The sequence below is a fragment of the Sapajus apella genome, unplaced genomic scaffold (genome assembly GCF_009761245.1).
Source record: "Sapajus apella isolate SASKATOON/1434 unplaced genomic scaffold, GSC_monkey_1.0 scaffold27, whole genome shotgun sequence".
Lineage (NCBI taxonomy): Eukaryota > Metazoa > Chordata > Mammalia > Primates > Cebidae > Sapajus > Sapajus apella.
In genome coordinates, this window is record NW_022436967.1 from 123,816 (window position 1) to 147,994 (window position 24,179).

At 39.8% G+C, this 24,179-nt stretch overlaps 1 protein-coding gene across 9 annotated transcripts in view; it reads left to right on the forward strand.

Moving 5' to 3' along the window:
- Positions 1 to 24,179, forward strand: part of ELF2 (E74 like ETS transcription factor 2) — a 115,217-nt gene that overhangs the window by 21,826 nt on the left and 69,212 nt on the right. For 4 of the 9 annotated variants that reach the window (XM_032292258.1, XM_032292259.1, XM_032292256.1 and 1 more), the window contains exons 2-4: positions 9,763 to 9,850; positions 11,434 to 11,670; positions 23,603 to 23,768. In XM_032292258.1, the coding sequence (XP_032148149.1) occupies positions 11,599 to 11,670; positions 23,603 to 23,768 (238 nt within the window). In that variant the 5' untranslated portion in view covers positions 9,763 to 9,850; positions 11,434 to 11,598. Of the gene's footprint in view, positions 1 to 9,762; positions 9,851 to 11,433; positions 11,671 to 23,602; positions 23,769 to 24,179 lie in introns of those variants that run through there. The other 5 variants (XM_032292265.1, XM_032292268.1, XM_032292266.1 and 2 more) reach the window with 3 other exon arrangements.

Below are 24,179 nucleotides of genomic sequence, written 5' to 3' on the forward strand. Positions count from 1 at the left end.
TTTTTTTTTTTTTTTTTTTTTTGGCGGGGTGGGGGACGGAGTTTCCCTCTTGTTACCCAGGCTGGAGTGCAATGGCGCGATCTCGGCTCACCGCAACCTCCGCCTCCTGGGTTCAGGCAATTCTCCTGCCTCAGCCTCCTGAGTAGCTGGGATTACAGGCACGCGCCACCATGCCCAGCTGATTTTTTGTATTTTTAGTAGAGACGGGGTTTCACCGTGTTGACCAGGATGGTCTTGATCTCTTGACCTCGTGATCCACCCGCCTCGGCCTCCCAAAGTGCTGGGATTACAGGCGTGAGCCACCGCGCCCGGCCAATAGTAAATGTTTTATAAATTTGTGGAGCTCCAGTGTTAGTTGCATATACATTTAGGATTGTAGTATCTTCTTGTTGAATTGATCCCTTTATCATTACATTCGCTGGCTTTTTTTTTTTTTTTTTAACTGTTGATACATTAATTCAATTTTTTAATTTATTGAAACAGTTTTGTTCTGTTGCCCAGGTGGGAGTGCAGTGGCATGATTGCAGCTCACTGTAACCTCGACCTCCCAGGCTCAAGCCATCCTCCCTCCTCAGCTTTCCAAGTAGCTAGGACTATATAGGTGTGTGCCACTACACCTGGCTAATGTGTGTGTGTGTATATATATATATATATTCTTTTTTTTCTTTTTGAGACAAGATCTTGTTCAGTTTCCCAGGCAGGAGTGTAGTGGCATGATACTGGCTCACTGCATCCTCTGCCTCCTGGGCTCAGGTGATTCTCCCGCCTCCACCTCAGCCTCCCCAATAGCTGGGACTACAGGTGCAGGCAATCACACTAGGTAATTTTTGTATTTTTTGTAGAGATGGAGTTTTGCCATGTTGCCTAGGCTAGTCTCGAACTCCTGGGCTCAAATGATCTGTCTGCCTCAGCTAGGATTGTAGATGTGAGCCACTGCATGTGGCCTGTTGTTGCTTTAGTCTGTTTTATCTTTTTTTTTTTTTTTTTTGAGACGGAGTTTCACTCATGTTACCCAGGCTGGAGTGCAATGGCGCGATCTCGGCTCACCCCAACCTCTGCCTCCTGGGTTCAGGCAATTCTCCTGCCTCAGCCTCCTGAGTAACTGGGATTACAGGCATGCACCACCATGCCCAGCTAATTTTTTGTATTTTTAGTAGAGACAGGGTTTCACCATGTTGGCCAGGATGGTCTCGATCTCTTGACCTCGTGATCCACCCGCCTCGGCCTCGCAAAGTGCTGGGATTACAGGCTTGAGCCACCGCGCCCGGCCAGTCTGTTTTATCTTATAAAAGAATAGGTCGTCCTACTCACTTTTTTTTTTTTTTTTAGACGGAGTGTCACTCTTATCCAGGCTGGAGTGTAATGGTGCAATCTTGGCTCACTGCAACATCTGCCTCTCAGGTTCAAGTGATTCTCCTGCCTCAGCCTCCTGAGGAGCTGGGATTACAGGCACTCACCACCATGCCTGGCTAATTTTTTTTTTTTTTTTTTTTTTATTGTTTTAGTAGAGATGGGGTTTTGCCATGTTGGCTAGGCTGGTCTCAAACTCCTGGCTTCAGGTGATCCTCTCGTCTTGGCCTTCCAAAAAGCTGGTATTATAGGTGTGAGCCACTATGCCTAGCCCACTTTTGTTTTTTATTTGTGTGGAATATCTTTTTCCACCCCTTTACCTTGAGTTATGTGAATCCTTCCATGTTTGGGGCCGTTCTTGAAGCCCACAGAAACTTGTTTTATAATTTTTTTATGCTTTTTTTTTTTTTGGTCTTTTTGTTTTTTTCCTTTTTGTGGAAAATGGGATCTGGCTATATTGTCCCGGCAGGTCTCGAACTCCTGCGCTCAAGCTATCCTCCCTCCTCTGCCTCCCTAAGACCTGGGATTAAAGGCGTGAGCCACAGCACCCGGCATTTTATAATTTTTTAAATCCATTCTGCTAGTCTGTGTCTTTCAAGTGGAGCATTTAGGCCATTTATATTCAACGTTTACAGGCGTGAGCCACCGCGCCCGGCTCTCTAAGACCCTTAATTCGCACCAGAGCTGCCTGTCTGTTAGTGTAGAGCTGCCTACTTTTACCACTGAACCTAGCACTGCGACTGTGCCTCTGCTAAAGGAAACTTCCCACTAGCAGGAAGATCTAGGACTCAATGCCTGCTATCTGGATTCTTTTGTCCCACAGGTTGCTTCCTTGATGTGGTGTCCTCCCCCTTGCCCTAGGAGTAGGAGCCCCTGAGAGCCAGACTACTGTGAGTGCTGTGGCTCCTCTGGGTCCAGCTGCCCAGTGGGGCTGCCACATTCCAGGCTGATACTGGGGAATCAAGGGATCCAGTGATGTTATCTGTCCTCAAGTCTCCCAGCAATATGTACCAGGATCAGCTCTCATAGGGTTAACAGAGGAATGTCATACATTGTGAGATTCCTTGGTTGTAAATAGCCATAGTGTGTTGGCTTTCTTAAATGCTGGTTGTAGTAGTAATAAACTGATCATGTGGACATCCTCGTTAGACAGGGTACTGCAGACAGTGCTGATAGCTGTCATGTACAAGTTTTCTCCTTCCTGGGTGCAATGTTATTTTACCTGTAGATGCTATAATAACTATGTCTGTTGGCCTCCAGCCAGGAGGTGGTGCTTGCAAAAGAATGCCAGCTGTGGTAGAAGTGTTGGGATTTGTGCTTGTCCTATGTTACTCACGGGAGGTATTTTGGGTTCTTAGATGAGAGATGAAGCCATAGGGCTCCAAAAGTTTCCTTCTTTTGTATTAACCTACCAGGGCAGATGGAGGAGCAAAGCCAGGTAGGGGCTTGGTCAGGCAGTCCTGCCCTTTGGCTCTGCATGTTTGGTGTAAGCAGAGACCCTAGCCACTGGGGTAATGTTCCAGGAAAGAGCTTAGCTGCCTCTGCTTCACAGAAGAGTTCATGCAGGGTGTGGGGAGTAGCAGGTGGGAGTCTCATTCAGCTCCTACACACTTGGCAAGGCAGGTCTCTCACCCACAGTGTTCACTAGCAGCAGCTAGCTAAATTCCAAGCTGTTTACATATAGGAACCTTGGCTTTCAGGCTACTCCGCTTCTCGTCCACTGGCAATGCCAGAGCACCCAGCTCCTTTGCCTGTAGCTACGGCACACTTCCCACTTGTCTCCCCAGTTCTGGCCAAGGCAGTTCATCCCCACTCGAGATTATATTTTGAATTTCAAATTGGGAGCTCCTTTCAACCTGCAGCCGCTACTTGAGTTAGCTAGAAGAACTTTGTGAAGGCCCCTGTGACAAAGAATCAGGAATGGCTTCCCTTGGTTTGTGCTGGAGACTGGGAATACGCAAAAGGCTCTTCCTGCTGCTGCTCCTACTTGTGTGTTCTCCACTGCTCCATATATCAGTTTTAGCACTGGGTAGGGTTAAGGCCTTCCCCTGTGGGCTGGATTTCCAGTTTTCCTGGTGGGGGTTTATACTTGAGGTAATCTGTCTCCCTCTCCGACTCTGGGGACTTACAGTTTTTTACCTGGCTCAGCCTGCTCCTTCTTTCTTTTTTTTCTTTTTTTTTTTTTTTTTGAGACGGAGTCTCGCTCTTGTTACCCAGGCTGGAGTGCAATGGCGCGATCTCGGCTCACCGCAACCCCCGCCTCCTGGGTTCAGGCAATTCTCCTGCCTCAGCCTCCTGAGTAGCTGGGATTACAGGCACGCACCACCATGCCCAACTAATTTTTTTTTTGTATTTTTAGTAGAGACGGGGTTTCACCATGTTGGCCAGGATGGTCTCGATCTCTTGACCTCGTGATCCACCCGCCTCGGCCTCCCAAAGTGCTGGGATTACAGGCGTGAGCCACCGCGCCCGGCCGTTCCTTCTTTCAAAGGATCTGTGGTTTCTTTCCATTTTCTGTTAAGTTCCTGCATTGCTTCTTTGAAAAAAAGTTCACAGTTTGAATCTCTACCCACTATTTTTTCTTTCCAAGTGGGAGAGGCATGCCAACACTGCTTCCAGTCTGCCATCTTGGGGAGGGCTGGATTTTTTTTTTTTTTAATTTAAATTTAAAATTTTTTAGGCTAACTGTGGCAAGGATCAGACTAAGATGTATTTTAAGGTCTCAGGTCTTTTCTGAGCCTGGGCATGTGTGGTCATTTTCCACATTTGTCCACATATATATATATAGTTTTTGAATGTCCTAGTCTTTATTTTGTTCTTTATTTTGAGTTGGAGTCTTGTCCTGTTGCCTGGGCTGGAGTGCAGTGGCTTGATGTTGGCTCACTGCCACCTCTACCTCCTGGGTTCAAGCAGTTCTCCTGCCTCAGTCTTCTGAATAACCGAGATTATAAGTGCCCGATACCACGCCTGGCTAATTTTTGTATTTTTAGTAGAGATGGGGTTTAACCATGTTGGCCAGGCTGGCCTCGAACTGCTGACCTCAAGTGATCCACCCACCTCAGCCTCCCAAAGTGCTAGGATTACAAGTGTGAGCCACTGTGCCCAGCCAAATGTCCTAGTCTTTTTTTTTTTTTTTTGAGACGGAGTTTCGCTTTTGTTACCCAGGCTGGAGTGCAATGGCGCGATCTCGGCTCACCGCAACCTCCGCCTCCTGGGTTCAGGCAATTCTCCTGCCTCAGCCTCCTGAGTAGCTGGGATTACAGGCACGTGCCACCATGCCCAGCTGATTTTTTGTATTTTTAGTAGAGACGGGGTTTCACCATGTTGACCAGGATGGTCTCGATCTCTTGACCTCGTGATCCACCCGCCTCGGCCTCCCAAAGTGCTGGGATTACAGGCTTGAGCCACCGCGCCAGGCCTCAATGTCCTAGTCTTTAATGTGTGTCTCTCAAAAGGGAAAAAAGAGAAAGTTGGGGGGTGGGGGTTTGCTGGCCTTCTAAGTTCCCTAGAAATGACTTCGGCCCGAGGGGGAGAGGCAACAGTGAAGGGAGGCATAACAATAATGTCTGTCATTTCTTTGTGTGCCCTCTGTGATCAGAAGTAATAATCAGTGATCAGAGCACAGATCCCTGCTATTTGGAAGATAGTGCTTTTTGCTTACCTTTGCCCTCACAAGTTGCATGCAGACTGTTCCAGAAACACATGCACAGCTGTCTACCTTTGAGTTGGGGGATGGGTAGCTGATTCTGTACTGAGAACTGAAATGACTGAAATTAACCACAATTTATTGTCCAAGTCTTCTCTTGGAGGTTGCAAGCCTTTAGTATCTTCCAGAGTTCCAAAATTATTATGTTAGGTAGATTCTGCCGGTGTAATTGTGGTCTAGATAGGGATACGTCTAGATCTGTATCCTGGATTCCTGGTGCATCCTACTTCATAATCTGAGAATCTTCCAGCCTGGATTCATTCTTTTTTTTTTTTTTTTTTTTTTTTTTTTTTTTTTTTTTTTTTGGAGACGGAGTTTTCGCTCTTGTTACCCAGGCTGGAGTGCAATGGCGCGATCTCGGCTCACCGCAACCTCCGTCTCCTGGGTTCAGGCAATTCTCCTGCCTCAGCCTCCTGGGTAGCTGGGATTACAGGCACGCGCCACCATGCCCAGCCAATTTTTTTTGTATTTTTAGTAGAGACGGGGTTTCACCATATTGACCAGGATGGTCTCGATCTCTTGACCTCGTGATCCACCCGCCTCGGCCTCCCAAAGTGCTGGGATTACAGGCTTGAGCCACCGCGCCCGGCTCTGGATTCATTCTTGACTTCTTTCTTTCTCTCGTACCAACCCAGTTCACATCCATTTTGCTTGCAAATCTCATCCCTTTATCTGCAAAATATATCTAAAGGTTGACTACTTTTTTTTCTTTTTTGAGACGGGGTCCTCCTTGTCGCCCAAGCTGGAGTGCAGCAGTGAGATCTGGGATCACTGCAGCTTCAACTTGCCTGGCGTGATCCTTCCACCTCCTGTCCCAAGTAGCTGGGACAAAGGCATGTGCCACTGTGCTTAGCTATGATCACTTTTCACTACCTCCACAACTACCACTCTTGTCTCAACCAGTATTACTTCTCATCTAATTATGGTTTAGTGCAAAAGTAGTTTATATTCCATTAAAAGTAATAGCAAAACTGCAGTTACTTTTGCACAACATATATTATTGCAGCCTGCTAACTGACCTCTCTGTTTCTGCTCTTGTCCCATTGTCTGTTCTCAACCCAGCATCTGAATGAGCCTTATAATAATCACATCATCTCTTTGTTTAAAACCTTCCTTCTCCCTGAAGTCAAAGTCCTTACAGAGAACCTACTTGGCTCCCTTTCCTTTCTGACCTCTTCTTCAACTATTCTTTCTTCCTCTTGCATGCTTCACTTCAGCTGTATTGGGTCCCTTTGCTGATCCTTTGACTAGTCAGGTATATGTCCTCTTGAAGGTGTTGAATTTCTTTTGATGAGAAGGCTCTTCCCCTAGGCATTGCTACAACTTGCTTCTACTTGGGTCTTCACTCATATGTCACTTTTTTAGTGAGTTGTTATCTGACCACTCAATCTGAAATGGCAACTCTTCCTGCCAAATAATCCCTATCTCTTTGGTTAATTTAATTCCTTAGCCTTTATCACTTACCTGCATGGTATACTATTTTGTTTTTTCTCTCTCAATCCATAAAAACAGCGACTTTGCCTTTATTCACTACCGGACCTGGGCACCTAAAATTGTGCTGTCATATAATAATGCTCATTTAGTGTTTGTTGCATGATTGGATTAATGAATGGAGTGCTTGGGTTATCCTGGCATCAGTGCTTAGTATTTATGTATACCTTATCTAATTTCAGTGAAGTAGAGGCAATAAAACAGCTCGTAGACAAACTGGAGTACACAGGAATGGATACTGTATGCTGGAAGAGAGATTTGAATGAAGCTGTAGGAGTATATCTCATACCTCAGAAAGAACGCAAAGAATATGAAGAGAAAAGGACTAGGGATAGGATCCTGGAAACACTCACCTTGTAAGCGTTGACCGGAGAGCAGCACTGTCCTAAGACTTTGCCAAGTGGGAAAAAAAGGCCTGTGCTTTAAAGGTCCTCACATGGCCTTCCTCCAGCAGCTATACCCCTTTACATAGAGTGAGGACTTTGTGTGGTGGGCCTAGGTGACTAGTCTACCTGGTCTCTTTGTAGATCAATCTTTGAATATTTGATTCTAGAATTTCCTGCACATATGTCCCTTCACGGCTCTCTTCTCTGATTCTCTCCTCTCTTGACTGTATAACACATATCCCCTGTGTTTAAGGGATGGCCAAGGAGCAGCTGTTTGCAGGCATGTGACTAGAGCTTGGACCTATGGGCTTTATATATCGTGCATATAACGCCCTTCGTAGTATGAAATGGAGCTAGAGATGGGACAAGAAAAGGAGGTGGCTGCAGACAAGGGGAAAGGATATGGACTTTTCTTCCTATGTCCCCCTACACAACGTGAAGGGAGCCTGAGAACTCAAAAATAGAACTTGGCCTTTCAGATTGTTATTAGTCAAGATAGGGGGATGGAATAATAATTTAACAGCTTGACTTAGAACTTTTAAAAATATTTAGACACATGGTATATAGATAGACTTCTATTTGTTTTCTTGTCCCAGGCCCCTTGAAAATGAGGGATGAGCCTGCAAGAGGGAATTGAAAGGGAGTAACTAGAGAGGGAAAAGTTAAATTCAAGATAGTTTCTTTTTCTTCTTCTTCTTTTTTTTTTTTTTTTTTTTTTTTGAGATGAAGTCTCATTCTGTCACCCAGGCTGGAGTGCAAGTGCAATGGCACAATCTTGGTCCACTGCAACCTGTGCCACCTGGGTTCAAGTGATTCTCCTGCCTCAGCCTCCTGAGTAGCTGGGATTATAGGTGCCTGCCATGCACCCGGCTAATTTTTGTAGTTTTTAGTAGTGTCAGAGTTTTACCATCTTGGCCAGGCTGGTCTTGAACTCCTGACCTCCCAAAGTGCTGGGATTACAGGCAAGAGCCACCACACCTGGCCTCAAGGTAGAGTTTCAAGAAGGGAGTGATTAACAGTGCCAGATGCTTCAGACGCATCAAGTCCTATGAAGACAGAAATGTATCTATTGGATTCTACAACAGGATAGAGTAAAAGTTTCAGTTGAGTGGGGATGGATCATAGAAGGAGAAGTACTTGAGAAATTAGAAAGCAGAGACAGAGTATACAAGATTTCTCATCTAGAAACTTACCTGAGAAAGGAAGGAACTGAAGTGGTAGCTGGAAGGTATGCAGGATTATGGAAGATAATTTTTTTTTTTTTTTTGAGATAGGGTCTTTCTCTGTCACCCAGGCTGGAGTGCAGTGGCAGGATCATGGCTCATTGCAGCCTCAACCTCCTGGGCTCAAGTAATCCTCCCACCTCAGCCTCCCAAGTATCTGGGACTACAGGTTTGCACTACCAAGCCCGGCTCAGTTTTTTATTTTTTTGTAGAGACAGGGGTTTCTCTATGTTGGCCAGGTTGGTGAAGAGCTCCTGGGCTCAAGTGATCCTTCGTCTCCCTCTTCCAAAGTGTTGGGATTACAGGCCTGAGTCACTTTGCCCAGCCAACTTTTCTACTTTTAAGATGAGAGGATCTTGCAAATGCTTATATGAGGAAAAGGAGCCCGATATTAGTAAGAGAAGATTAAGGAAAAAGGAAATAATTGATGTAGCAAGGCCTAAGATCAAGTGTGTAAGTCAATACATTAGACTTTGAAAGAAGGAGGAATATTTGAGGAGGCTTGGAAGTTAGAAGTAGGGCTTGGGATGTTTGGATGTGTGCTGATGTTAAGTTAGTGGGGTGAGATAGCAGGAGCATGTCTAATAGTGACTCAGGAGGCTGAGGTGGGAGGATCACCTGAGGCCAGGAGTTTGAGATCGGCCTGCGCAACATAGCAATATCTTATCTTTAAAAATAAAAGCAAAAAATGAGAAATACTGACCTGAGCATGGTAGCATATGCCTATAGTTTCAGCTCCTCAGGAGGCTGAGGCGGAAGGATAGCTTAGTCCAGGAATTTGAGGCTGCAGTGAGCCATGATCTCACCACTGCGATCCAGCCTTGGTGACAGAGTTGAGACCTCAACTCTAAAAAAAATTTTTTTCTCTTAAACATTGTTTTTTTTTAGTAGTTTTTTGGGGCTGGTGTTATTTTTCAAACTTGATTTTATACTTCTTGGGGGCAGGGGTTATACCTGTAGCCACTTACTCAGAACCTGTTATTAGAACTTACCTTATGAGAAAAAAACAAAACAGAAGGACCTGTTTGAAATGCAGCCCATAGTATGGAGCATAGGCTTCGTATATTGGTTCTGTCCTCACTCAATAGTTGTTATGTAGTGTTGAATTAAAATTTTAAGTTTGGGCCGGGCGCGGTGGCTCACGCCTGTAATCCCAGCACTTTGGGAGGCCGAGGCAGGTGGATCACGAGGTCAAGAGATCGAGACCATCCTGGTCAACATGGTGAAACCCCGTCTCTACTAAAAATACAAAAAATTAGCTGGGCATGGTGGCGCGTGCCTGTAGTCCCGGCTGAGGCAGGAGAATTGCCTGAACCCAGGAGGCGGAGGTTGCGATGAGCCAAGATCGTGCCATTGCACTCCAGACTTGGTAATAAAAGAAAGGCCCGCGCACGGTGGAAAAAAAAAAAAAAAAAAAAATTTAAGTTTGATAAAAACTTCTGATTCCTCAAAAACCTAGAAATAATATATTCCTTATGTGAATGTGTGTCATATGGTTTTGGAAGTGATTTGTTGTATTAAGCGTTTGCTATCTCGATCACATTTATTTGAGCAAAGTGCTTTTTAATATAATTATATTAACACTGTCTTTTTCCCCTCCCAATAGTTGTTCCAAAGAACTTCTGGTTCAGATTTTAGCTTTTCCCAAGTTGTGAAAATAGTGAAGGATGCTTAGACTACTTAACATACAAATTGTAAGTAAAATTTATTTCTGCTATTATTATATATATGTTTAGAAAACAGAATTTAGGAATAGTTATTACTTTTTATTACCTTATATGGTGATAGTATGATGGGACTATGGAATTTTATTAATTTTTCTTCTTAAGATACAAAGACTTTCTATTCCATTTTGTGTTTATAAGATCAAAAAGGAGGCTAATAGTATTGGTCAGTAAGATGAAATTTCTGCTTTTTTCAGGTATTTCATTTTATTCTGGAAGTTTCTAGAAATTCTTTATTCTTTTATTTCCATATCTGTATGATGCCAGTAGGCAAACATAATACAAAGGCATAATATTAATGGAATGATTTATGGGAAATGTATACTTTCTCTTAACAGATATGCTTGATTTTTATGCATTCTTTTTGAAATGAAAAAATTCTTTTAGTAATAAATCTCTGTACTTCCTCTGTAAGAATTTTAGTATATACAAAATCAAATAAACAGTAACTTTTTAGGAATAATTGACTGCATAAATCCAGATAATGTAGGAAGGGGAAAAAATGTAAGAGATTAAGAGACTACTTGAAACCATTTGCTATATTGCATTTTGAACTAATATCAAAAAAATTGAGTAAAGTATGATAAAATAATATCAAAGGAATTCCAAGTGGTAACTGCTTTATTTTTAAACTATTTTATTTGAAAATATAAGCAATTCAAAGTAGTCTGTCTTACAGTTCCTGTATTCAAAGTGTAAATACAAAATGAGATTGCTGCCTAAGCAAAAGACAGTTCTGATTGTTCAAACAAACAAACCAGATGAGGCAAAGAAGAAGAATGAAATATTTAAGAATTAATAAGGCCGGGCACGGTGGCTCACGCGTGTAATCCCAGCACTTTGGGAGGCCGAGGCGGGTGGATCACGAGGTCAAGAGATCGAGACCATCCTGGTCAACATGGTGAAACCCCGTCTCTACTAAAAATACAAAAATTAGCTGAGCATGGTGGTGCACGCCTGTAGTCCCAGCTACTCGGGAGGCTGAGGCAGGAGAATTGCCTGAACCCAGGAGACGGAGGTTGCGGTGAGCCGAGATCGCGCCATTGCACTCCAGCCTGGGTAACATGAGTGAAACTCTGTCTCAAGAAAAAAAAAAAAAAAAAGAATTAATAATCTTTTAATTTGTTAAATGGGCAAATAGTTTTAAAAGTTGTCTCAGTCTGGCACATTTTATATAGTCAATGAATAAGAGATTTTTAACATTTCTAGAAACTAACATACTTCAGGAATAAAGCATATTTCTTCATATGTATGGAATGTGTATGAACTTTCTTCATAAAGGAAGAAAGTGATAACATTTTATCTACTAGAATATAAATATCCAAATACTACCTAGGTACAATTGCTTGTTAAGAGCTTATTCAGTATGTTCATGATCTTGATCACTGACTCTTAAGAAGTAGAATGTTCATACTCCCCTCTTTTGACATGGGGATATAGAAGCCTATCTTCTTTTTCTTAGTTCAGTGTTAAAATTAGATTGCAAAATAAGTTACGCTTTATGTCCTTCCTGTAATTTTTTTTATAACTTTTCAAATTCTTCCTCTTTTTAGGCTGTCTGGTTAATCATCTTTCGAAGACTGAATTTCTGGATATCTACTCCACTCCATGTCTATTGACTTTTAAAACATGATAATGCAAACTTATAACACTGGCAACCATCCATGAACCTTTAATTTCATTGATTATAGCATTTGAAGCTTCCTCAGGGAATAACAATGACATCAGCAGTGGTTGACAGTGGAGGTACTGTTTTGGAGCTTTCCAGCAATGGAGTAGAAAATCAAGAGGTTAGGCATTCAATGAATTCCATTTCTATTTTCTTCATAGAAATTTGTGCATGAACTAATATTGAAATTAATAGGAAACAGATATTTGTGAGTAGAAATGTATAAAGCATGAAATTATACATGTACATGCCATGTAGCCTTGTATAATTTAGGTAATAGAAGGTTGAGGAAGGCACTGCAGGACTGGTGAATTGTTGGAGCAAATGAACTTGGAGGGAGGAAAGAAATGGAAAGAGCACTACAGTATTAGTAGAGAGTTAAATTTAAATCCCTGATAAAACCCATTGTCTTGGATTTATAGTGTAGGTATATACTGGTATATACTATGCCCAAATACCTAAATTAGATTCATTCTAAGTTAAAATTTTGTATATGCTTTACTTATCTTTGTTTCTTGATTTTATTACATCTAAATCAGTGTAGAAATCCATTGTATTTTAATTTCATATAAATACTTATGAATTTAGATAATTAGCAAGTCAGAAAATGAATTCAGGTTTTGAAATTGTATGCATGTAGAATTTTGAATCATTAGCTTATTTGGTTATTTTGTTATTGATAACACTGAAGAATTAGATAAGAATAAAAAATAACAGTACTAGAAATACATGGGCTTCCAGATTCTGGCTTCTATTCCCAGCATTCAGTAAAGAGTGAATATTGGAAGGGATCTAAATTATAATTCAGTAATGCTGTCATAATAATGGACAATATTTGTTCAGAGTTGAGGTGGGAAAATGGAGAGTTTTCTATGTTAAAAAAAAAGCTGTTTTCTCTATTTTCTGTGAAAGATGCTGCATTATTCGTGCTTGCTACTAGTATAACAGTATAATGGCATGTTTGAGAAACAAGTTAGGACATCAGTCTGTGTGTTCTGTAGTCTGGATTCTTTTTCTTGCCTCCTTGGTATCTGCACATTTTTCTAAGGTCCAAATCAGCTGTGGGCAAATTTACTGGGAATAGGGTAAAGTGAAGGTCCTCCTTTTCTTTTGTCAGTGGACTCAAAAACTCCTAAGTGTTTCTTTTGTATTCAAATCCAAAACTGGTGCAAAGTCCCTAAAGAGAAGCCACAGCTACAGAACATACTTTCTTCCCATGGTCAATGTCTATTTCTTTTTTCAAGATTCACTTTCTGTTTGACCACGTCCAGGAATGACTCACTGAAGACATTAGGGACTTGGGGAACTGCCATCCCCTTCTAGATCACCCAGACCAAATAGTGCTTTTTCCTTAAATGCTTTCTCCTGCCATATACTTATGCTCTGTTTTAACCCTGTGAGGGGAGGCACCAAGAATAATAGGCAGAATATCTTTACCTTGTGTTGATTGAAAGGTATCATTAATATGGGGAAAATGGCCGGGTGCGGTGTCTCACGCCTGTAATCCCAACACTTTGGGAGGCTAAGGCAGGTGGATCACCTGAGGTCAGGAGTTCGAGACCAGCCTGATCAATATGGTGAAACCCCGTCTTTAAAAATAATAATTTAAAAAAATATGGGGAAAATGAGGACAACAATTTGTTTCTGGAATGCCCCTTGTATTTTTCTTCCTTTACATGGAACTTCAGTGTTCATGGCCAGGAGAACTTATTATCATGGAGGAAAGACTCTCATAAATGAAATGACTTTACCGAGTTACTGTTGACTAGTGATTTATGTGGTAGTCTTATAGGGTGATCACATTTTGTAGAGGAAGTGAGAAGAAGGCTATATCCTTAATGAGCATTTCAGGTAGTGTGGCCCCAGAGTAGGGGAATTTTTTGTAGTATGCTACATAAGTGGCCACTTAATTTCATTCATTTGTTCCTTTGACAAATATTAATTCACCACTTAACTGTCTATCAAGTACTTTTCTAGGCACTGGGGATAAATGTTTCAGGTTATGAAAAATAATTCAGGACTAGAGCTGGATAGAGAAGATGGTAGGGAGTACTTTAGGGCAGCCAAGGAAGGCTTCACTAAAGTAGTGACATTTTAGTTTAGAGCTAAATGAAGTGAGGGGTGGGGCCGTAGAAATATCTAGGGGAAGAGAATTTCAGGAAGAGAGAAAAGCCACTAATATTGGAAACGTTTTGATTTTACAAAGGGAGATTTCAGGATAGTGGTAGATCTATTTGAAAGGTAGATTTTTGTCTCAGGAGCAGTGTTTCAGGAATGTTTCATTCATATATATATGTATATATAAAATAGTATATGTATAATAGTATATATACTCTAAAATGTAGAATGGGATGAAAAATGATCTGTCAAGATTTTGTAATCAGAGTCCCAGAATGTGAAGAAAAATAAATATTTAAAAAATGGTAGATATCGGGAGTTTTATTACCATGATTTTCAGAGTTTATTTCTTTGTAACTTTCTCCCTGATTTTAAAAGTAATACATTTAATCCAATTAGGATTATTCTATTTCTGAAAATGATGTCACAAGATAGTAAACTATAATCTAATGAGTATAGTTGCAAAAATTATTTTTCAAAATAGTAATAAATATAAAAAAGTAGTCATATATTAAAAAATTCAAACTACCAAATATGACTTAAATATATAGGGATAATTTAATGTTAAGAGAAGTATTGGGCCTGATGTGCTGGCTCACATGTTACCCCTACACTTTGGGAGGCCAAAGTGGGATGATCTCTTGAGGAGAGGAGTTCAGGACCAGCCTAAGCCACACAGGAGACCCCATTTCTCTACTGGGGAGACTAAGGCAGGTTGATTGCTTGAGCTCAGGACTTCAAGACCAGCCTTGGCAACATGGCAAACCCTGTCTCTACAAAAAAAAATACAAAAAAAATAGACAGGCATGGTGGCATGCACCTGTAGTCCCAGGTACTTGAGAGGCCAAAGTGGGAGGATTGCTTGAGCCTGGGAGGTAGAGGTTACAGTGAGTCGTGATGGTGCCACTGCATTCCAGTCTGGGTAAGAAACAGGCAAAAACAATGAAAAAACAAAAAACCAAAAAACTAGTGGTCAAATCCAGCAGTATATAAAAGGTAGAGTGTCATAAACAAAATTTTGTTTTTAGTCCCATGAAGGTAAGTTTATTGAATCAGGTAATTCACCATATCAACAGAGTGAAAGAGAAAAATTCGGTGATTATATCAGCAGTTAAAGAAAACCCATTTGCCAAAAATTAACACCTATTCATTTACAAACTCCCTAACCTAGCAATAAAGGGCAATTTTTCTCAGCCTGACAGAGTGAATCTGTGAAAAACCCACAGCCAACCTTGCACTTAATGATTGAGAGCAAGGCAAGGATGCCTGCCTTAACTACCTTTGTTCCACGTTGCACTGGCAACTTTACTACAGGCAGCAAGAAAAATAAAAGACTCACAGCTTGGAAAAGAGGTAGTAAAACTTGTCTTTATTTCTAGATAATATAACTGTGTACATAGAAATTCGCAAGAAATCCACACAACTATTAGAACTAATAAATTTAGAATAGTCAGAGGATATGAGGTGAGTGTATAAGAATCAATTATTTATATACACTAGTAATATACAGTTGGAAACTGAAGCAATACTATTTAATGGAGCATCAAAAAGCAGCTGGGAGCTGGGCAGTGCTCACGCCTGTAATCCCAGCACTTTGGGATGCCGAGGCGGGCGGATCACGAGGTCAGGAGATCGAGACCATCCTGGCCAACATAGTGAAACCCTGTCTCTACTAAAAAATAGAAAAATTAGCTGGGCATGGTGGCCCGTGCCTGAAATCTCAGCTACTCGGGAGGCTGAGGCAGGAGAATTGCTTGAACCCGGGAGGCGGAGGTTGCGGTGAGCTGAGATTCCTGTACTGGCATGTGCATATAGTCCCAGCTACTTTAAAGGCTGAGATGGGAGGCTTACTTGAGCCCAGGAGTCAATTGCAGCTCAGGCAACATATCCTCTCTTTAGGGTAAAAAAAGAAAAGGAAAAAAAAAAGTAAAGTTTAATGATCTATATTAAAGAAACCCTCTATACAGTGAACTATAAAATATTGTTGAGACAAATTAAAGACCTGAATAGAGAGATATACCAAGTTTATGGATTGGAAGAGATGCTGTGGTTAAGAACAAAGTTGAAGGGCTTACACATCTGATTTAAAGACTGTCTATAAAGCTGCGCTAATTGCAGCAGTGTGGTATTGGTGTGACAACAGACATGCAGATCAATGGAACATTAAATACATATAAAAATGCTCAATATTTTTAACCACCAGGGAAATGCAAATTAAAACCACAAGGAGATCGTACTAAACACACAGAATGAAGAAAACTGATGAGAGTAATACCACATGTTGTAAAACTCTCATACATTGCTTTGTAAGAATGTAAAGTAATATAACCACCTTGGAAAATAATTTGAGTACTTTCAAAATTAAATGTACAATTGCCATATGATCTGGTAATTTGACTGTTAGGTAAATACGGAATGTAATGGAAAGGAAGGCAAAAAAAGACCAGGGATGTTCATAGGAGCATTATAGCCATATGAAGACACGAATGGATAAGCAATTGATATATTGACAATAGAATTTTCAGCAGTAAAGAGAAATGAACTATTGGTAAATGCAACGATATGTATAAATATCAGCAGTAAAGAGGTTGGACACAAAAGAGAACTGATTTCAATATGAAATTTGAGAAAAGGCAGATCTATAAGGATAGAAATCTATAGGGATAGATCAGTGGTTGCTTAGGTCTGTGTATGTGTGTGTGTGTGCATGTACACGTGGTGGTGGGGATTGACTGGCAAAGTAAGTATGAGGGAACTTTCTGGGATGATGGAAATGTTCTATTTCTTAACTGTAATGGTAGTTACAGGGATGTTTACATTTGTGAAAGTTTGTAAGATAAAAATAAAAAGATTTTCATCTGGTAAGGCAGATTCTTCCACAAGTTTTATATTATGCAAATGGATTCCTTTTTAAAGTTGTCAAATTACCCCTTATTGTCTTTAAGTGTTTTTTTTTGTTGTACCAATTGTTATTTTTAAATGAAAAAAAAAATTTTGATGTTTCTTCTTAGTTATCAGGATCATTGTAAAAAAACAATAAACTCAGACATACTGAGAAAATGAAAGTCCATCTTTTGTCTGCTCACCTCTCTTTCACCAGGTTATCAATAATTTGAGGTGTATTTTGCCAGGCTTTTAAATGTATATGTAAATATACAAGTGGAATCAGACAACAGTACTATTCTATGGCCCATTTTCCTCCTCCTTCCACCTCCACTTGACTGTATCATGGATATTTTTTCATGCCAATATACAGCTCTAACTGCTTTAATTGTTTAATTGATGCTGAATACAGTCTCTCATTGGATGGATGTTTGTTAGTATGAATGTATGTTTTCTGTCTGGGTGGATATTCTGTATGCATGGATGTTGGCATTATGAACATCTAGCTTAGGGGACTTGTCTTAAAACTGGGTTTGCATAACAAATGCACCATTATTTATTCTGGTGACATGTTTATTTGCAGTGGTTTCTGGGGTTAAACCATACGAGGTAGGGGAGATGAGTCCTCCCTAAAGCCTGCCAAATGGTATGTTTCAGTAATAAGATTTTTGAAGATGGCCTTACTCTACCACAAAAGAAAAAATGTGGAACAAATTTATGTATTTCTAGCATACTCTTGAATTTTATGTCTTTCCGTATATTCCTAAAGTACATTGAGAAAAGGATTCCAACACCACTACTTTCAGTCATTTCATTGTACGTGTCTTTGGAAACTTCTGATACCAGGAGAACAATGACTGAGTGCATATAAAGCACTTTTTGAGTAAACACTGCAGCATTGCACTTGTCTTGCCTGTTTAAACTAAGAATCTCTCTCCTTAAATAGAAGTTTTTGAGATCACTGTTAGCACTTAAGAGTAGGGTTGCCAGATAAAATACAGGATGTCTAGTTAAATTTGAATTTCAGATAAACAACAAATGACTTTTTACTTTAAGTATGTCCCAAATATTGCATGGGACATTCTTATAGTTATTATTCATTGTTTCTCTGAAATTGAAATTTAACTGGGTATCCTGTATTTTTTTTTTATTTGCACCCTAGCTTGTAGGGAATTAGACAGCTTGTGCTAAGACCCATGGTGACTTGAGCAAAGTAATCCTAAGTAAAATAGCCTTGTAGAAGTGTTACTTTTTACTATTTTATTTTTAAGCAAAGACTCCTGGTTTCTTCTTCTATCCCATTTCTCCCTTAAAGATAGCTACTCTTCTACACATACAAGGCAGTAATTACCTGAATAGCTGCATGCAGTGTCCTCTGTTCTCCATCATTTGGCAGAAAAAAGGCTCATGAAGTTACTTTACCTCCATAGATGAGCAAATGTTGAAGTTACAAATACCTGTTAATATTAAAAGTTGCTGAATTTTGTTATTCTCTGAGCCAAGTTACAAATATCTGTACTTAAAAGCCACTTTAGTTTATATGAAGTGTGTTATTGAGGATATAAAAATTAGCTAAGATATAACTGTTGCTTTCAAATATCCCACTGGCCAGTCAAGGAGTTGTATATGTAAACACATAATTATAATATAGGACAATGAACAGTGGTAATATTAGGGAAACAACTTGTTCTATAAATATGTAGTAGAAAAATTAATTCAGATTGGAAGATTATAGAAGATTCCCTGGAACTAGATAAAAAGCCTTTAGTAGCTGAAAAGGATTTGGATAGATGTGAAGGCTACAAAATAACATGAGCAAAAGTCTTAAAAAGTCTAAAAGTTCACATTTAGGAATTAGAAGTAATGCCGCTAAACAGTTTATGTTAAGTAATGTAGGGAAGTAAGGTATAAAGGTGGTGTTATTAGTTTCCTGGGGTTGTTTTAACAAAGTACTGTAAACTAGGTTACTTAAACAACAGAAATTTATTGTGCTACAGTTCCGGAGGTCAGAATTTAGGAATCAAGGTGTTGATAGAGTAGTTGTTGTTTTTCCTGAGGGCTATGAGGGAGAATCTCTTTAATGCCTCTTTCCTAGCGTCTGGTAGCTTCAGGCATTCCTTGGCTTTTAGATGGTGTTCTCCACGTCTTTGCATTGTTTTCCTTCCCATTTGTGTCTGCGTCCAAATTTCCCTTTTTTCAATGGACACAGTCAAATTGGGTTAGGGCTCATCTTAATTATCTTGGTTTAACTTGGTCATCTGCAAATATCTTATTTCCAGATAAGGCTACATTCACAGATACTAGGGGTTAAAACTTCATCTTTTTGGGGGGACACAATTCAACCCATGACAGGTGAGTTGGGGTTATATTTCAAAGAGTGGTAAAGCCATTGTTTAATATGTTAAACTTTCCTTTTAGACAAATGAGGAGTCATTAAAGCTTTTTATGCAAAGAAGTAACACAAACAGTTCTGACTGTGATGTGAAAAGGTACCCCCTAAAGTTGAGGGCAAATAGTAGATTTGAAAACTATCTCTTGTTAAAATATAAGATCAGCTATCACTAATTGAATAACTTAACTCTGTGCTGTGTACTTATACTGTGCTAAGTACTTTGTGCATATAAAGTCATGGGATTTTGTAAGGATAGAAATATTATTATAATCTCTTTTTTAAATACGAAGAAACCAGGATTTAAAGAAGAACACAGAGTGAGAAAAAAGAGATACAGATAATTTGTGCCATTTAAACATATTAAGCTTGAAGTGTTGGCTGCATATTCCTATAGTGATGTTAAAGTTGGCAGTTTAAAATTTGGTTCTGGAACTCAGATGAGTCAGAGTAGAGGACAAATACTTAGTGATTATCAGCATCAAGGTGCTATTTGGAGCCAGAAGAATGGGTGAGCTTGCCTGAGAAGGTAGTATAGGATAAAAAGAAAGGAGACACTGAAAACAGTACCTCAGTAAGTTGGCTACACTTGAGTGTATGGAGATAAAAGAAGAGTCAGAGGAGACGTTTGAAAATAGGGTGATAGGCCAGGTGTGGTGGCTCATGCCTGTAATCCCAGCACTTTGGGAGGCTGAGGCAGGTGGATAACCTGAGGTTAGGAGTTCGAGACCAGCCTGACCAACACGGAGAAATCTTGCATTTAACTAAAAACACAAAATTAGCCCGGCATGGTGGCACATGCCTGTCCCAGCTACTTGGGAGGTTGAGGCAGGAGAATCATTTGAACCTGGGAGGTGGAGCATGCGGTGAGCTGAGATTGTGCCATTGCAGTAAGCAATGCATGGGCAGTAAGAGTGAAACTCCACCTCAAAAAAAAAAAAAGTAAGTTTAATCATAGAGAAAGCCAATACCAGAATTTTTAAAATGAGGATGATGATAAATGTATGAATCTGCAGGGAGGCAATAGAAATAGAAAACTAAAATAGAATGTGGTCATTATTAACATTTTAAGGCTGGGTGTGGTGGTCCATGCTTGTAATACCAGTGCTTTGGGAGGCTGAGGTGGGTGGATTGCTCAAGTTTAGGAGTTCCAGACCAGCCTGGGCAACATGGTAAAACCCTGTCATTACCAAAGAAAAATTAGCCAGGCATGGTGGCACATGCCTGTGGTCTCAGGTACTCAGGAGGCTGAGGTGGGGGGATGGTTTGAGTCTGGGAGGCAGAGGTTGCAGTGAGCCATGATTGTGCCACTGCACTTGAACCTGGGTGACAGAACTGGACCCTGTCTCAAAACAAAACAAAATATTTTTAGAGAATAGCATAGCTTCAGTGAGGTGGTGGAACATAGATTATAAAGTATATATAGATGAGTCAAGGAGTTAGACTATTCTTTTTGAGAAATATATTCAAGTATATGTCTCAAATGATCAGTTAAAGTTCGGTTAAAGAACTTTAATTGGACTTTTTGCCTTTTAACTTCCGGTAAAGAACAGTTAAAAGTTCAGTTAAAAAAAAGGAGAGTTTAATTTCTTTCTTTTTTTGTTTAAATTTTTGAGACTTGTTTTCAGTCGTCAGGCTGCAGTTGGAACAGCCTGATCATGGCTCACTACCGCCTCGAACTCCTGGCTTCAAGCAATCCCTGTGCCTCGGCTTCCTGAGTAGCTAGGACTATAGGCAAGAGCCACCATGCCTGGCTGATACTTATTGTTTTTTGTGGAGACAGGGTCTTCCTATGTTGCCCAGGCTGGTCTTGAAATCCTGGGCTCAAGCAGTCCTCCTGCCTTGGCCTTCCAAAGTTTTGGAATTACAGTTGTGAGGCACTGAACCCTGCCTGAATTTTTTTTTTTTTTTTTGAGACCAGCCTCATTCTGTCACCCAGGCTGGAGTGCAGTGGCATGATCTTGTCTCACTGCAACCTCTGCCTCCTAGGTTCAAGTGATTCTTGTGCCTCAGCCTCCTGAGTAGCTGGGATTACAGGCATATGCCACCACACCTGGCAAATTTTTGTATTTTTAGTAGAGACGGGGTTTCACCATGTTGACCAGGATGGTCTCGAGCTCTTGACCTCGTGATCTACCTGCCTCGGCCTCCCAAAGTGCTGGGATTACAGGCTTGAGCCACCGCGCCCGGCCAGAGCCCTGAATTTTTAATGCAAAATGATTTTAGCTTTTATATGGTCAAAGAGAAAAAACCACTGAATTATTAAAACCCAGCCGGGCAGTGTTTCCAGAGGTGCCATTGTTTTGACTTATGTATTATAATTTTTTTTACTTCTCTTTATAGTTTTGCCACCTATGGAAGTAATCCTAAAAAATATTTTATTTTGAAAAAATAAGTAGTATATTAAGCTAATTGAGTTAGGAAAGGGCAGTATATCATAGAGGAAGGCTTCCAGAAGATGGCTGAATAGTCTAGTAGCAGGTTCACTGAGTTTCATGAGCTTGTCTTCAGGTAATCAGTGAGCAAGGCCTTGAGTTCTTAGAAATGGTAGGCACAGCCTAGTCTGGTATGTGGCAGTGGCACAGTATGGGCTGGGTATTGCATATTTGTTCAGCAGGTACATGAAGAGTGCTGTTCTGTATCTTTTATTTCTAAGCCCATGGTGATTTTCCTTCAACACATAGTAGATCAAAACACAACACATCTGGGTCATGAAATGTGTTCTTAGCTGATCCAAGCAGCAGCGCAGGTGGAGTGAGTAGGCATATCAAGGCAAAGCAAATATCAATAAAAATCTGTAACAGACTGATCTGGGCATTCTGTCCTTAGGAACAAAGTTATCTTGGTGATGACAGTTCATCATGCTGTCTGAGGAGTCACATGGCTACATTCTGGACTGGTTGCCCTTTAAATCTGATGTATAGCTAGCATCCTGGAATCTCTCTTCACAGTCTTCCTGAAGATTCGTATTGTTTCTCTCCTATGTTGATTTTTTTGTATCCTGTATTTGCAGTAGTTCTCTTTTTAAAAAAGTTCACTCTCTCTTATTGATGGGATACATTCTCGGGTATCTTGTTGAGAAAGGATACATGGAAGGTAAATGTTTGAGATTTTTCATATCTGAGAAGGTATCTTTATTCTACTTCTATAAGATGGTTTGACTGGGTGAAGAATTCTAGACTGTAAATAATTTTTCTTCATAATTTTGAAGAAATTGCTCCACTGTCATCTTCCTTCTAGTATGACTGTTGAGAAGACAAGTTTGTGTCCTGATTCTTTGTAGTAACATGTTTTCTTTCTAGAAGCTTGTAGAATCTTTTCTGTTCCCAGTATTATGATATTTTGGAATGATAAACCTTGATATATGTGTTTCTTAATTTTTTGTGGTAGACACTTGGTGGGTCCTTTCAAATGGATAGCTCATATCCTTCAGTCTTAGAAAATTTTGTTGATTTACTTCTTTCTTGTTGATTTCTTTCCAAACCTATTTTTTCCTTTTTATTTCTTATTTTTTCCTCATGATTGATTTTTTTGGAACTCCATTATTCAGATAGTGGACTTCCTGGACTGGTTGGTCATCTAATACTGCTATCTTTTCTCTCCTATTTTCTATTGCTAATTTATCTTTTTTTCTCTGGTTCCTGGAGATTGCCTCAATTTTATCTTCCAAGCCTTTGTTTTTTCATTTCAGCTATTGTGTCTTTAATGTCCAAGAATTCTTTTACTTGTATTTTAAAATGTTCTTTATTGGATTGTGATCTGTTCTTACTTTATGCATATAATGTCTTCTATCTGTGTGGAATACGAATATGTATATATACATCCTGTGTTAGATGCCCAGTAATATTTGGCTGTTTGCTCATCATTAAAAGTGATGGACTACAAAGCTAGTTGAAAACTCCATTTTGAATACAGTATGATACTAACAGCTGTGCCTATTATGCGTCAAAGATGCTGTTGTTCCCTCTCTTGAAAGTAACCGATCTTCTTTCGAGGTGGTGGAGGTCTGGTTGCTTAGCACATGGAGGAGAAAGAAGGTCTAGGAATCAAAATACTTTCCAAATAGCTTTCATGGAGTCCTTTTTGTTTTAACCCTCTCCTATTTCCCTACTATCTGCTGTTCCATCATTTCCAGAAGCAATTGGTGTTGCTTTCTGTAGATTCTCCACTGTACAGTTTGTTGTTTCTCAGCTTTTTCTTTTCTTTTTTTTTTTGTGCTGCCAGACCAATTTGGCTTTGCTGGGTAGGCTAACCCACTCAATGTTCATACAGACACTTTCAGTCTTCCAAGGTTTTGTTGTTCTTATCTCTTCCTGCCTGTTGCTTTCACCTCTTGTCTTGTGAGTTTAGGTATAAAATAGTCTTTTACTGTTGTTTTAGTTGGCTTTCATGAGTAAGTGAAATAATACACGTTTTTAATCTGCCATCTTAATCCTAAAGCACAGATTATTTAAAATGTTTAATCTATGTCTTACCTTTTGAGCCTTGAAAGGATTATTAAAGTTAGCCCTTTTCATTTCTTGTTTTAGTTTTTACATTCATATTTATAATATTTGAAACTCATTGTGTGGACTGCTCGAGACTGTGTTAGCTCAAGGATTTATAAGTGAATCCAGAATTTGTAAATACAAAGGTTGATTGTTTTTTAAATTTGCTCTTGTAGGAAAGTGAAAAGGTTTCTGAATATCCAGCAGTGATTGTGGAGCCAGTTCCAAGTGCCAGATTAGAGCAGGGCTATGCAGCCCAGGTTCTGGTTTATGATGATGAGACTTATATGATGCAAGATGTGGCAGAAGAACAAGAAGTTGAGACCGAGAATGTGGAAACAGGTAGACATCTCATAAAATGTTCATTATTTATAACTTTCTCATTTTGTAAGCTTCAACAATACTATTGCCAGATGAAAAATACACTGAAAAACCCCTTTTTAATGCTATTTAGTATAGCTTGGAAACCAGTGAAACATCTCTGTTTGAGGGAATTTGTGTAGATATAAAAGTTCTACAGTATAATTCTGTGAGGTCTAACAATCTTATATCATGGACTCTGTGCACAAAATTACAGCTTCATATAATGATAAAGTTATTTTATTATTTTTTTCTGGGAGTATAAATACTAGCTTTTACTTATAAAGTCAGTAGGCTAGTATTATGAGGACAACTTTTTAAATTCCAAAAATAAATATGGTATTCTTTCATTCTGTAATTGATTATGAGTTTCTTTGAGTTAATATTGATGGA